We start from the raw sequence: 15,291 nt of genomic DNA on the forward strand, positions 1-15,291 counted from the left end.
TGTTGTTGTTGTTGTTGTTATTGTTGTTGTTGTTATTATTATTATTGTTATTATTATTATTGTTATTATTATTATTATATTTATTATTATTGTTATTATTATAGTTAATATTATTATTATTATTATTATTACTATTATTATTATTATTATTACTATTTTATTATTATTATTATTAATATTAATAATACTAATAATAATAATAATAATAATAATAATATTATTATTATTATTATTACTACTACTACTACTACTACTATTATTGCTATTATTTTTTATTTTTTTGTAACCATTTCATTAATTATCGAAAATACTTTACAAACCAAGCAGCTATCACAGCATGCCTAAACATCAGAAAACAAACTCCCAACGACACCACCAATACTAACTAAGCATCAATCTTCCTATGGCTAATAATCTTACTAATGCTAATAGGAGATCTTGCAATAGTTACAACAGCTATCTTCTTAACAATCGCATCTATCAAAGTCTTCTTGTCTTCGAAGATTATCTTGTTTCTCTCATTCCAAACAGCATATACAACTTCAGCTAATATCATCTTGAATAATTGTGCTCTTGTAGTCTTCCCCTTCCCATGTTGTATACACCATTGCACAAACTGTGTCCATGTCTCTGCTCTGTTGCTTTTGAAACCAGCCCATGCTAATACTCTTTCCCATATTTCCCCTACATAATAACATTGTAAGAACATGTGGTCCAGACTTTCATCCCTATTTGTACATAGCACACAAGCTGTATCATGTGTTAACCCCCATTTAGCAAGCCTATCCACTATTGCTAGCTTTGTATACATATGTATCCACAGAGTAAATATAGCTTTAGGACTTGCTGAATTATTGAACATTAGGCATTTCCACAATGGTTTAGGTTGCTCCCTTCTCAAATGATCATAAATTTGCTTAACCATTCCTTTTCCTTCTTTTATGTGAACTTGATCAACTATTTGTTTAGCCTGCATTATCTTCCTGATCATCCAACTAGCTTGTTCTCTCTTCTGCCAATCATTCTGCCCTCTCATGTAATATACATGTATCCATTTGATCCACAGCTTGTCTTCCTTGTTTGCCAAATCCCAACAAAGTTTGGCTATTGCAGCTCTATTCCATATTTGCATATTTATCAGCCCCATGCCTCCTTCATTTTTTGGCCTACATACTTTTTCCCATGCTATTAAGGCTTTCCTAGTTACCTTCCCAACACCAGACCAAAGATAACTTCTACACAGACTATCAATTAATTTGATTATCTTAGCTGGAAATAGGAATAGTTGAGCCCAGTAAGCTTGAACTCCAAAGAGCACTGTTTGTACTATTTGTTTCCTTCCTGCATATGATAACTTCCTAGCTTTCCATGAGGTGATTCTTGCCATTATTTTCTCTATGAGGGGGTACCATTGTATCACAGACATCTTCTTGGTTGATAGAGGTACTGCCAGATACTTGAAAGGAAGTTCTTCCATATTATATCCTAGGTGTTGGACAATCTGATTCTTCACTTCTTATTGAACCCCTCCACAGTATATTGAGCTCTTACTTAGATTTGCTTGTAGTCCTGAAGCTTGAGAAAATTGTGAGAAACACCCTTGCATAGCTTTAAAAGATTCCAAATCTCCTCTAGCAAACATTAATAAGTCATCTGCAAAGCAAAGATGAGTAATATCAAGTTTAGAGCACCTAAGATGGTACTTGAACTACTTATCTTCTCTAAGCCCCTTAAGAAGCCTACTCAGATACTCCATTGCTATAGCAAACAAGAAGGGAGACATTGAATATCCTTGCCTCAAACCTTTAGTTACATCAAAACTCTGTAAGGTCTGTCCAATAACTACTATGGAGTAGTTCACTGTGTTAACACACTTCATTATCCAATTTACAAACATCTCTGGGAACCCCAGCCCACACATTACTTGCTCTAGATAATCCCACTCTACTGAGTCATAGGATTTCTGCAGATCAATCTTCAACATGCTTCTAGGAGAGATATGCTTCCTAGTATAGGCTTTAACTAATTCATGAGCAAGTACTATATTATCTGCAATTTTCCTTCCTGGGATGAACCCTGCTTGACTTTCACATATAATGCGATGAATCACCCCATGCATTCTGTTGGTTAACACTTTGTAAATGATCTAATACATCACTGTACAGCAGGCTATTGGTCTATACTCTTTCATTGTTTTTGGATTCTGTACTTTTGGAATGAGAGTCACTAGAGTACAATTGAACTTCTTATGAAGGTTCCCAGTTGTGAAGAAACTTTTAACAGCTTCAATGACATCCCTTTTAATAATCTGCCAAGTATGTTTAAAAAAAAGCATTGTATCCATCTATCCCTGGTGACTTATCATCCCCTATGGATTTGAAACCTTCATAAATATCTTGATCAGTTACTACACTAAACTGCTGTAATCTTTGTTGTTTTGTCAATGTAGGCCCTCTTTTCATCACTTTTGCATTAATAGCTGGTAGTTTCCCTGCTGAAGATTCCATTAAACTCTTATAGAACATCAGAAACTCCTCTTGGATTTCCTGTGGATCATAAAGCATCTGACTATTTAAGGACATAATACTTCTTACTTACTTCTTTTGAGTTCTCTCTTTAATGACTGAGCTGAAATACTTGTTTTTTGCATCTCCCAGTTGAATCCATTTAATCCTTTATTTTTATCTCAGAGCACTTTCTTCAATTAAGGACCATTTTTCAAGTTTGATCAGCAACTCTTTCTCCTTCCCAATCAACTCATCCGTAGGTTGTTTATTTAGCTGGTTTTGAACATTTGCAACCTCTATTCTAGTTTGATCAATCTGCTTCCTAATGTACTTGAACTCTTTCTTGTTCAGCTGTTGTAATCAATGTTGAAGATCCATCAGTTTACACCACACCTGCTTCATTGTATTATAACCATACTGTTTTTTCCAGGTAGTTTCTACAATTTCCATAAACCTCTCATGCTCAGTCCAAACATTCAAAAATTTGAAGCTACACTTCCCACGCTGGTTAGTTTTTTGGAGAGTTAGCATCATAGAACTGTGATCTGAAATACTAGGATTTCCATACTCTACCATTACATGTCACGACCCAAACCGCGTTGTGACTGGCACCCACACTTTCCCTCCTATGTGAGCGAACCAACCAATCTAACCTTAACATTTCAATATAATATCAACAGAAAGTAATGCGGAAGACTTAAGCTCATTAAATAAAGACCAATTCATTAACTTCAAAAATTCAACATCTATTATTCCCCTAAATCTGGAAGTCATCATCACAAGAACATCTATGATCAAATGATAAACTAAGAGTATTCTAAAAACTAAAAATACATAAGAAGCTAGTCCATGCAGGAAGTTCAAGGCATCAAGACTTGAAGAAGAAGATCCAGTCCAAGCTAGAAGCATTAGCTCACCTTGAATTTCCGATGTAGTAAGACTGGCTTGAATTACTGTTGAGTTGAAGACGATGGCACGTTTGCTGTACTCCACAAGTAAACAAGATGAAAACATAAAAGTAGGGGTCAGTACAAAACACGGGTACTGAGTAGATATCATCGGCTAACTCAAAATAGAAAACAATATATACCAAGTAATATCATAAAATCAACTATGATACTCAACATGTAGTAACAACAAACACTATATCATTAACAATTACCGTCAAGTTCACACATGAGGACTCAAGCCTCAACACCATACTCATTTGGAAATCATGTTCATTAGATTGAGTATATTAACATCTTTCAAGATTCATTATCTTTATTTCTCTTGTGTCGGTACGTGACACTCCGCTCCCTCATATCCATTCCTAGACATTCTTAGATTTAGTAATTTGAGGATAGATTGTTCTTGTGATGATGACTTCCTGATTTTGGGGATAATGATAAGTTTTGAGTTTTAAAAGTTAATTATTGATTTCGTTAATGAGTTTTAAGTCTTTCGCATTTTATTCTGGTTATTATGTTTGAAACGTTGGGGTTTATATTGGTTGGTTCGCTCACATAGGGGGGTAAGTGTGGGTGCCACTCGCGGCTCGTTTTGGGTCGTGACACTCAATATGTTGTGACATAAATGTCAGAGATAGTGAAATCATTGCTTGTGAAAATAAAATTATATGTGTTGATCTAAAATACCGCATCCAAAAGTAATTGTATGGATCGGAACAATAAATTATGATCGAATTTTCTTTTAATTGTTTATGGTCATGGACCAAATATTTTTCATCCGATTATTTTGATATGTAGAATATAATCAATGAATATACAATAATGCACAAGGATAGATTCTCCAAAAGATTGATATATATGTTAGTTTGTCTAACATAAGGGGAAGACTAGAACAACACAAGAGTTGTAAATACATCTATTGAATGTCCCTTAAGGATAAAGTTTATGACATGCATGAAACATGATGGACTAATCAATTCTAAATAAAATAATCCTTGAAAAAGGGGGAGGATCAAAGAATCAGCATGATCATAATAAGGAGACAATATGTTCTTGGAGAGCCTACGAGATAACACTTTATGAAACCTCATGGGAGGGATAGCTACCTAAAGATAATAAAGTGATGAGATCTCAATAAGTATTGTCGTATTGTGAATCGATACAAAATGGTATATCGTTAACGATATCTTTAATACAATAGGCACAATATTGTAAAAGATTATGAGGATACTACATCTATTAAAGCGTGCTTGTGTAGAAATAATTATCAAGTAAAAAGTGGAATGGTGAATCTTTGTAAGCGTAAAACTTATTTGACTTACAATATAGGCACTAGAAGATGTCATGCATCTAATATTGAATGTTGTTACTTGACAAAATTAATATGAAAATATCCAATGGATTCGAAATCTAGCATATATAAGGTTTTGGAAAACTTGTTTATCATCCTCATCAGGATTAAATAGATTCAAAATGCATAGAGAATATACATGTATTGTTATGCAAGTTGATAACTATAATTGAAACTCTTGAAGTGTTTTCAAAAGGCAATAGATTATTTGCGTAAAGAAGTTAAAGTAAGGAACTTGCAGAAATCTTTGATCCTGAAGGAAAGATTCATATAAGCAGATAAAAGAAAACATATTTCATCAAATTTTTTCTACTCTCAAGAGCTCCCAAGAATGGTGATATCAACATGCAATATGTTTGTTCAAGTAATACTACAATCGATTTATCCATCAAGTCTCTACTAACTACAAATTTCAAGATGATGATACTCAAGATTGGAAAACGAAGATCCAAATCTCTTGATGTTTTCATGAGGGGAAGTTAATACGTGATATACTCTTTTTCCCTCACAAGGTTTTGTCCCATTGGGTTTTCCTTGTAAGGTTCTTAATGAGGCATCCATAATTTGTATTATTAGATTAGTGTACTCTTTTTACTTCACTAGATTTTTTTCCCACTGGGTTTTATCTAGTAAGGTTATATCGAGGTACATATTCTACCGACATTCAAGGGAGAGTGTTATAAACAATTTGTATTATAGTGAATGTCTAATTTTGTGGAATCCTTGTAGGATATGGTTAGGAATTCTACTTGGGGACCAAGTAAGGTTTTCCCTATAAATAAAAGGTTTTCTTTCATTGTAAAGAAGATTTGTGAAAGATCAATGAATCCTGAATATACTTCAAATGAATAAGAAATCTTTCTCTTTGTTGCTCTCCTTTCATGTGATAGTATATATGCCTGATTACCCCTTTCCCTTTGTTTTAAACTTGCTGAACCTGATCAACTATTAACTTTGCACTCATTACTTTCTTTACCATCCAACTTGCATGGTTACTATTATTATTACTATTATTATTATTATTATTATTATTTTTATTTTTATTATTATTATTATTATTATTATTATTGTTATTGTTATTAGTATTATTATCATTATTATAATAATTATTATAACTATTATTATTATTATTAATGTTATTATTATTATTATTATTATCATTATTATTATTATTGTTATTATTATTATTATTATTATTATTAGTCTTATTATCATTGGTATTATTATTATTAGTAGTAGTAGTAGTAGTAGTAGTAGTAGTAGTATTACTATTATTATTACTATTATTATTATGATGATCATTATGATTATTATTATTATTATTATTATTATTATTACTATTATTATTATTATTATTATTATTATTATTATTATTACTGTTAGTATTATTAATATTATATTTATTATTATTGTTGTTGTTGTTGTTGTTGTTATTGTTGTTGTTGTTATTATTATTATTGTTATTATTATTATTGTTATTATTATTATTATATTTATTATTATTGTTATTATTATAGTTAATATTATTATTATTATTATTATTACTATTATTATTATTATTATTACTATTTTATTATTATTATTATTAATATTAATAATACTACTACTAATAATAATAATAATAATAATAATATTATTATTATTATTATTACTACTACTACTACTATTATTATTGCTATTATTTTTTATTTTTTTGTAACCATTTCATTAATTATCGAAAATACTTTACAAACCAAGCAGCTATCACAGCATGCCTAAACATCAGAAAACAAACTCCCAACGACACCACCAATACTAACTAAGCATCAATCTTCCTATGGCTAATAATCTTACTAATGCTAATAGGAGATCTTGCAATAGTTACAACAGCTATCTTCTTAACAATCGCATCTATCAAAGTCTTCTTGTCTTCGAAGATTATCTTGTTTCTCTCATTCCAAACAGCATATACAACTTCAGCTAATATCATCTTGAATAATTGTGCTCTTGTAGTCTTCCCCTTCCCATGTTGTATACACCATTGCACAAACTGTGTCCATGTCTCTGCTCTGTTGCTTTTGAAACCAGCCCATGCTAATACTCTTTCCCATATTTCCCCTACATAGTAACATTGTAAGAACATGTGGTCCATACTTTCATCCCTATTTGTACATAGCACACAAGCTGTATCATGTGTTAACCCCCATTTAGCAAGCCTATCCACTATTGCTAGCTTTGTATACATATGTATCCACAGAGTAAATATAGCTTTAGGACTTGCTGAATTATTGAACATTAGGCATTTCCACAATGGTTTAGGTTGCTCCCTTCTCAAATGATCATAAATTTGCTTAACCATTCCTTTTCCTTCTTTTATGTGAACTTGATCAACTATTTGTTTAGCCTGCATTATCTTCCTGATCATCCAACTAGCTTGTTCTCTCTTCTGCCAATCATTCTGCCCTCTCATGTAATATACATGTATCCATTTGATCCACAGCTTGTCTTCCTTGTTTGCCAAATCCCAACAAAGTTTGGCTATTGCAGCTCTATTCCATATTTGCATATTTATCAGCCCCATGCCTCCTTCATTTTTTGGCCTACATACTTTTTCCCATGCTATTAAGGCTTTCCTAGTTACCTTCCCAACACCAGACCAAAGATAACTTCTACACAGACTATCAATTAATTTGATTATCTTAGCTGGAAATAGGAATAGTTGAGCCCAGTAAGCTTGAACTCCAAAGAGCACTGTTTGTACTATTTGTTTCCTTCCTGCATATGATAACTTCCTAGCTTTCCATGAGGTGATTCTTGCCATTATTTTCTCTATGAGGGGGTACCATTGTATCACAGACATCTTCTTGGTTGATAGAGGTACTGCCAGATACTTGAAAGGAAGTTCTTCCATATTATATCCTATGTGTTGGACAATCTGATTCTTCACTTCTTATTGAACCCCTCCACAGTATATTGAGCTCTTACTTAGATTTGCTTGTAGTCCTGAAGCTTGAGAAAATTGTGAGAAACACCCTTGCATAGCTTTAAAAGATTCCAAATCTCCTCTAGCAAACATTAATAAGTCATCTGCAAAGCAAAGATGAGTAATATCAAGTTTAGAGCACCTAAGATGGTACTTGAACTACTTATCTTCTCTAAGCCCCTTAAGAAGCCTACTCAGATACTCCATTGCTATAGCAAACAAGAAGGGAGACATTGAATATCCTTGCCTCAAACCTTTAGTTACATCAAAACTCTGTAAGGTCTGTCCAATAACTACTATGGAGTAGTTCACTGTGTTAACACACTTCATTATCCAATTTACAAACATCTCTGGGAACCCCAGCCCACACATTACTTGCTCTAGATAATCCCACTCTACTGAGTCATAGGATTTCTGCAGATCAATCTTCAACATGCTTCTAGGAGAGATATGCTTCCTAGTATAGGCTTTAACTAATTCATGAGCAAGTACTATATTATCTGCAATTTTCCTTCCTGGGATGAACCCTGCTTGACTTTCACATATAATGCGATGAATCACCCCATGCATTCTGTTGGTTAACACTTTGTAAATGATCTAATACATCACTGTACAGCAGGCTATTGGTCTATACTCTTTCATTGTTTTTGGATTCTGTACTTTTGGAATGAGAGTCACTAGAGTACAATTGAACTTCTTATGAAGGTTCCCAGTTGTGAAGAAACTTTTAACAGCTTCAATGACATCCCTTTTAATAATCTGCCAAGTATGTTTAAAAAAAAGCATTGTATCCATCTATCCCTGGTGACTTATCATCCCCTATGGATTTGAAACCTTCATAAATATCTTGATCAGTTACTACACTAAACTGCTGTAATCTTTGTTGTTTTGTCAATGTAGGCCCTCTTTTCATCACTTTTGCATTAATAGCTGGTAGTTTCCCTGCTGAAGATTCCATTAAACTCTTATAGAACATCAGAAACTCCTCTTGGATTTCCTGTGGATCATAAAGCATCTGACTATTTAAGGACATAATACTTCTTACTTACTTCTTTTGAGTTCTCTCTTTAATGACTGAGCTGAAATACTTGTTTTTTGCATCTCCCAGTTGAATCCATTTAATCCTTTATTTTTATCTCAGAGCACTTTCTTCAATTAAGGACCATTTTTCAAGTTGGATCAGCAACTCTTTCTCCTTCCCAATCAACTCATCCGTAGGTTGTTTATTTAGCTGGTTTTGAACATTTGCAACCTCTATTCTAGTTTGATCAATCTGCTTCCTAATGTACTTGAACTCTTTCTTGTTCAGCTGTTGTAATCAATGTTGAAGATCCATCAGTTTACACCACACCTGCTTCATTGTATTATAACCATACTGTTTTTTCCAGGTAGTTTCTACAATTTCCATAAACCTCTCATGCTCAGTCCAAACATTCAAAAATTTGAAGCTACACTTCCCACGCTGGTTAGTTTTTTGGAGAGTTAGCATCATAGAACTGTGATCTGAAATACTAGGATTTCCATACTCTACCATTACATGTCACGACCCAAACCGCGTTGTGACTGGCATCCACACTTTCCCTCCTATGTGAGCGAACCAACCAATCTAACCTTAACATTTCAATATAATATCAACAGAAAGTAATGCGGAAGACTTAAACTCATTAAATAAAGACCAATTCATTAACTTCAAAAATTCAACATCTATTATTCCCCTAAATCTGGAAGTCATCATCACAAGAAAATCTATGATCAAATGATAAACTAAGAGTATCTAAAAACTAAAAATACATAAGAAGCTAGTCCATGCAGGAAGTTCAAGGCATCAAGACTTGAAGAAGAAGATCCAGTCCAAGCTAGAAGCATTAGCTCACCTTGAATTTCCGATGTAGTAAGACTGGCTTGAATTACTGTTGAGTTAAAGACGATGGCACGTTTGCTGTACTCCACAAGTAAACAAGATGAAAACATAAAAGTAGGGGTCAGTACAAAACACGGGTACTGAGTAGATATCATCGGCTAACTCAAAATAGAAAACAATATATACCAAGTAATATCATAAAATCAACTATGATACTCAACATGTAGTAACAACAAGCACTATATCATTAACAATTACCGTCAAGTTCACACATGAGGACTCAAGCCTCAACACCATACTCATTTGGAAATCATGTTCATTAGATTGAGTATATTAACATCTTTCAAGATTCATTATCTTTATTTCTCTTGTGTCGGTACGTGACACTCCGGTCCCTCATATCCATTAATCCTCTTGTGTCGGTATGTGACACTCCGATCCCCTAAATCTATGTGTCGGTTCGTGACACCCGATCCCCTAAATCTACGTGTCGGTTAGTGACACCCGTTCCCCTAAATCTACGTGTCGGTTTGTGACACCTGATCCCCTAAATCTATGTGTCGAGTCGTGACACCCGATCCCCTAAATCTACGTGTCGGTTCGTGACACCCGATCCCCTAAATCTACGTGTCGGTTTGTTACACCCGATCCCCTAAATCTACGTGTCAGTTCGTGACACCCGATCCCCTCATCTCATTCTATCAACTCATCAAGCCTTCTCCCTTACCAAGGCATCATCAATCTCATTACTTTAGTTCATCAAGCCTTCTCCCTTACCAAGGCATCATCATTAAAAAGAGATTAGGTTTTTATCAAGATTTGGGATTCAACAACTTCATCATGCTTAATATAATCACAATTATATAATCACATTCATGCATGCATACAATTAAGCATATAGCGGGGTTTACAATACTATAAATACATATCATTCTCTATTAAGAGTTTACTATGAAAGCATGAAAACCATAACCTACCTCCACCGAAGATTAGAAAACAAACAAGCAAATTCCCAAAGCTTTGTGTCCTCTTCGTTTCTCCTCTTTCTCATTCAACTTTCTCTCTCTTTCTCTTGTTCTTTCTATTTTCTTTATTCAAACCCTCTTTCTTTTACCCTAATTAGTATATAATTAAGAATAAAAGATGGCAATAATGCCCCACTAATTAACTTAAGGTTACCTCTTTTAACCCCCAAGTAATTAGACTTATTAACATTAACCACTAACTTTATAATTAAGGCAAGAATAGTCAAAAACTTCCCTTAAAACGTATCAAGAAATCCGACCCAGACTGGGATTTCGCAGTCTGTGACGGCCCGTCGCGCCTGCGACGGTCCGTCCTGCTGCCCGTCACAGAGTTCAGAGACTCAATTTCTCTGAATAATCTGTGACGGTCCGTCACACCCGTGACGGTCCGTCCTGCCATTCCGTTACGAAGTTCAGAGAGTCGATTTTAGTACCCAATTTTCAGTTTTTCTAAGTGTTTTGAAATGAGACCCTGCGACGGTCTGTCGTGCCCATGACGGTCCGTCGTGGGGTCCGTCATTTCTGCCAGTTTCTCCAAAATTGAAGTCTACTGCTCAAAACGACTAAACAGGTCGTTACAATAGATACCAATTTACTCATCCCCGAACGATCACAAGAAGGAAAACAAGGGCAAAAAGGAGTACCTGAATCTGTAAACAGATGTGGGTATCTTTGTCGCATATCCGCCTCCTTCTCCCAAGTGGCTTCTTCAATGGGTCGATTCTTCCATTGAACTTTGATGGATGCAATCTCCCTTGATCTCAACTTGCGAATCTCTCTATCTAGAATGGCAACAGGCTCTTCCTCATAAGACAAGTTCTCATCAAGAAAAACTGAATCCCAACGGATGATGTAGTTTCCATCCCCATGGTATCTTTTCAACATCGACACATGGAATACCGGATGCACTCTGGACAGCCCTGAAGGCAAGGCTAACTCATAAGCCACCTCTCCTACTCGCTTAAGTACTTCAAATGGACCAATATACCTTGGGCTAAGTTTACCTCGCTTACCAAACCGCATCACCCCTTTCATTGGCGAAACCTTCAACAAGACTTGTTCACCCTCCATAAACTCCAAGTCTCTAACCTTCCGATCTGCATACTCCTTCTGTCTACTTTACGCCGCTAGAAGCTTTTCTTGAATAGATTTCACTTTAACTAACGATTCTCTCAGAAGGTCAGTACCCCAAGTTCTAACCTCAAATGCATCAAACCATCCAATGGGAGACCTACATCTTCTCCCATATAGTGCCTCAAATGGGGCCATATCAATGCTTGAGTGATAGCTATTGTTGTAGGGGAACTCTGCTAAGGGTAAGAAGCTATCCGAATGACCATTAAATTCTATCACACATGCACGAAGCATATCCTCCAACACTTGAATCGTTCTCTCAGACTGACCGTCGGTCTGAGGATGGAATACAGTACTAAGGTCCAACCTACTACCTAATTCCGCATGCAATGTTTTCCATAACTTAGAAGTAAACTGCGTACCTCTATCTGATATAATGGAGAGTTGAACCCCATGCAATCGAACAATTTCTGAGATATAGATTTTGGCTATCTTCTCTGCATTGTAAGTCATCTTGACCGGAATGAAATAAGCAGACTTAGTTAACCTATCAACAATCACCCAAATAGAGTCATACTTACTCAATGTCCTTGGAAGACCAACCACGAAGTCCATTGCAATTCTCTCCCACTTCCATTCAGGAATGGGCATTCTCCGAAGTGTTCCTCCGGGTCTCTGGTGTTCATACTTTACTTGTTGACAGTTTGGACATTTGGCGATAAAGTTCACAATATCACGCTTCATTCTACTCCACCAAAAGTGTTGCTTTAGGTCACGGTACATCTTGGTTGCACCCGGATGTATCGAATACCTTAAACTATGAACCTTTGTCAGAATAGTGTTGATCAAATCATCGACGCGGGGTACGCATACCCTTCCCTTGATCCTCAAAACACCTTCCTCATCAATTTGTGCTTCCTTAGCCTCTCCTCGCAATACCTTATCTTGGATTCTTCTTAGTTTCTCATCATCAAACTGTTTTCCCTTAATCTTGTCAAGAAAGGAAGATCTTGCCTCCACACAAGCCAACAATCCTCCCTTCTCATTTACTTCTAATCTCATCAAGTCGTTAGCTAGAGTCTGAACCTCTCTAGCTAATGGGCGTCTAGAGGCTTGCAAGTGAGCTAGACTTCCCATGCTTCCCGCCTTTCTATTTAAAGCATCCGCTACAACATTCGCCTTTCCCGGATGATACAAAATGGTGATGTCGTAGCCCTTCAGTAGTTCCATCCATCTTCTCTGTCTCAAGTTCAAATCTTTCTGAGTAAAGACATACTGTAGGCTACAATGATCCGTATAGACCTCACACTTAACCCCATATAAATAGTGTCTCCATTGCTTTAATGCAAACACTACCGCGGCCAATTCCAAATCATGAGTTGGGTAGTTATGTTCATGCACTTTTAATTGTCTTGAAGCATAAGCAATCACATTCAACTCTTGCCTTAGCACTGCACCCAAACCCGAATAGGATGCATCACAATAGACAATGAAATTCTTACCTTCCACTGGGAAGGTGAGATTGGGTGCAGCAGTCAACAAAGTCTTGAGCTTCTGAAAGCTTTCTTCACACTCATCCGACCATACAAATGGAACATTTTTCTTAGTCAAGTTCCTCAGTTGGGAAGCAATAGAAGAGAATCCCTTGACAAATCGGCGGTAGTAGCTAGCTAACCCAACAAAGCTCCTTATTTCTGACACATTAGTAGGTCTTACCCAATTCTTTACTGTCTCAATCTTAGAAGGATCCACCATCACTCCATCCTTAGAAACCACGTGCCCCAAGAAGGACATTGCATCTAGCCAAAACTCACACTTAGAGAACTTGGCATAAAGCTTTTTCTCCCTCAACATTTCCAATACCATTCTCAAATGCTCCTCATGTTCTTTCTTGCTCTTTGAGTATATCAGTATATCATCAATAAATATGATCACGTAGAGGTCCAAACATGGCTTAAAAATCCCGTTCATCAAGCTCATGAACGCAGCACGGGCATTTGTAAGACCAAAAGACATCACTACAAATTCGTAATGCCCATACCTCGTTCGAAAAGCAGTCTTTGGCACATCCGTTGCCCGTATTTTCATTTGATGATAACCGGATCTCAAGTCAATCTTAGAGAAGACACAAGCACCTTGTAACTGATCGAACAAGTCATCAATGCGAGGAAGAGGATACTTGTTTTTTATGGTTACCTTGTTTAGTTGTCTGTAGTCTATACACATTCGAAAACTCCCATCCTTCTTCTTCACAAATAAAACCGGAGCACCCCAAGGAGATGCACTTGGTCTAATAAAGCCTTTGTTTAACAACTCTTGAAGTTGGGCTTTTAACTCTCTTAACTCCGCGGGAGCCATTCTATAAGGGGGTATAAAAATGGGGCGAGTACCCGGTTCAAGGTCAATACAGAAATCAATATCCATATCTGGTGGCATACCATGAAGATCTGCAGGGAACACATTCCGAAACTCACGGACCACCGAAACCGACTCAATCAAAGGTACTTGGGTAGTGTCATCCTTGAGATGTGCCAAGAAAGCTAAACACCCTTTACTAACCATTTACTTAGCACGAAGAAAGGAGATGATACGCACCGGATTGGAAGTGTAGTCACCCTCCCACACTAACGAATCTGTCCCAGGCTTGGCTAACGTCACCATTTTAGCATTACAATCCAAGATCGCAAATTGCGGAGAAAGCCAAGTCATACCCAATATTACATCAAAATCATCCATTTCTAAGATAACCAAATCTACATAAGTGTTGCTCCCCACGAAGTTCACCAAACAGGACCTATATACCTTTTCAACTACAACAGACTCACCCATCGGAGTAGAAACACGAATAGGCATATCAAGTAATTCACAATGTAAATTTAGTCCATTAGCAAATAAGGAAGATACATAAGAAAATGTGAATCAAGGATCAAATAATACAGAAGCCATGCAATCACAAACCAGAAGATTACCTGTGATGACAGCATCACATGCCTCCGCTTCAGACCGCCCAGGGAAAGCGTAACAATGGGCCCTATCGTTTGTCTTTCCATTGCCCCTACCATGTTGTGATGTAGTGGTTCCAGTTTGCCCATCATCTCGGCCATTTTGGTGACCACCATTACCTCGACCACCACGTCCTCCAGAATAACGGCCTCTACCATGACCACCTCTACCTCTAGCCATTGGTGGTCTATAACTCTGTTTTGGACAATTCCTCCTAATATGTCCAGTCTCCCCACATCCATAACACTCTCTAGAGTCAAGCATGAGTCTCTCAGAGAAGTGTTGACCAATCTGAGGTGGACCCCCAACTACAGTCTGTAGTGAAGACTGAATAAGTCAAACTGAGTAACCTCCGGAACCCTGTCCTCTAGAGTAAGAACCATTAAATTCTCCTCCCTTTCCAAACCTCTTTGATGTCGATGCCATGGTGAATTCATCTGGCTTCACTCCTTCCACCTCTACAACGAAATCTACCACTTCTTGGAAGGATTTTGCCGTAGCCGCTACCTGTATGGCTAAAATCCGCAACTCTGACCTCAACCCCTTCACAAAACGACG

At 36.4% G+C, this 15,291-nt stretch overlaps 2 protein-coding genes across 2 annotated transcripts; both read right to left on the reverse strand.

Annotated features, from left to right (window-relative positions):
• Positions 1-385: 385 nt before the first annotated feature.
• Positions 386-1,477, reverse strand: LOC104647889 (uncharacterized). The gene has a single exon (XM_010323733.2). It carries the CDS (start codon positions 1,475-1,477, stop codon positions 386-388), a length of 1,092 nt encoding a protein of 363 aa, XP_010322035.2.
• A 5,129-nt stretch (positions 1,478-6,606) lies between these two features.
• On the reverse strand, positions 6,607-7,698 carry LOC138349324 (uncharacterized). Its single transcript, XM_069299648.1, has one exon. It carries the CDS (start codon positions 7,696-7,698, stop codon positions 6,607-6,609), a length of 1,092 nt encoding a protein of 363 aa, XP_069155749.1.
• Between the last annotated feature and the right edge of the window lie 7,593 nt (positions 7,699-15,291).

Source organism: Solanum lycopersicum, chromosome 6 (genome assembly GCF_036512215.1).
Source record: "Solanum lycopersicum chromosome 6, SLM_r2.1".
NCBI lineage: Eukaryota > Viridiplantae > Streptophyta > Magnoliopsida > Solanales > Solanaceae > Solanum > Solanum lycopersicum.

What these genes read in the sequence shown, in the direction of transcription:
- LOC104647889 (XM_010323733.2), bottom strand. Translation starts at nt 1,477, where the DNA reads ATGGAAGAACTTCCTTTCAAGTATCTGGCAGTACCTCTATCAACCAAG.
- LOC138349324 (XM_069299648.1), bottom strand. Translation starts at nt 7,698, where the DNA reads ATGGAAGAACTTCCTTTCAAGTATCTGGCAGTACCTCTATCAACCAAG.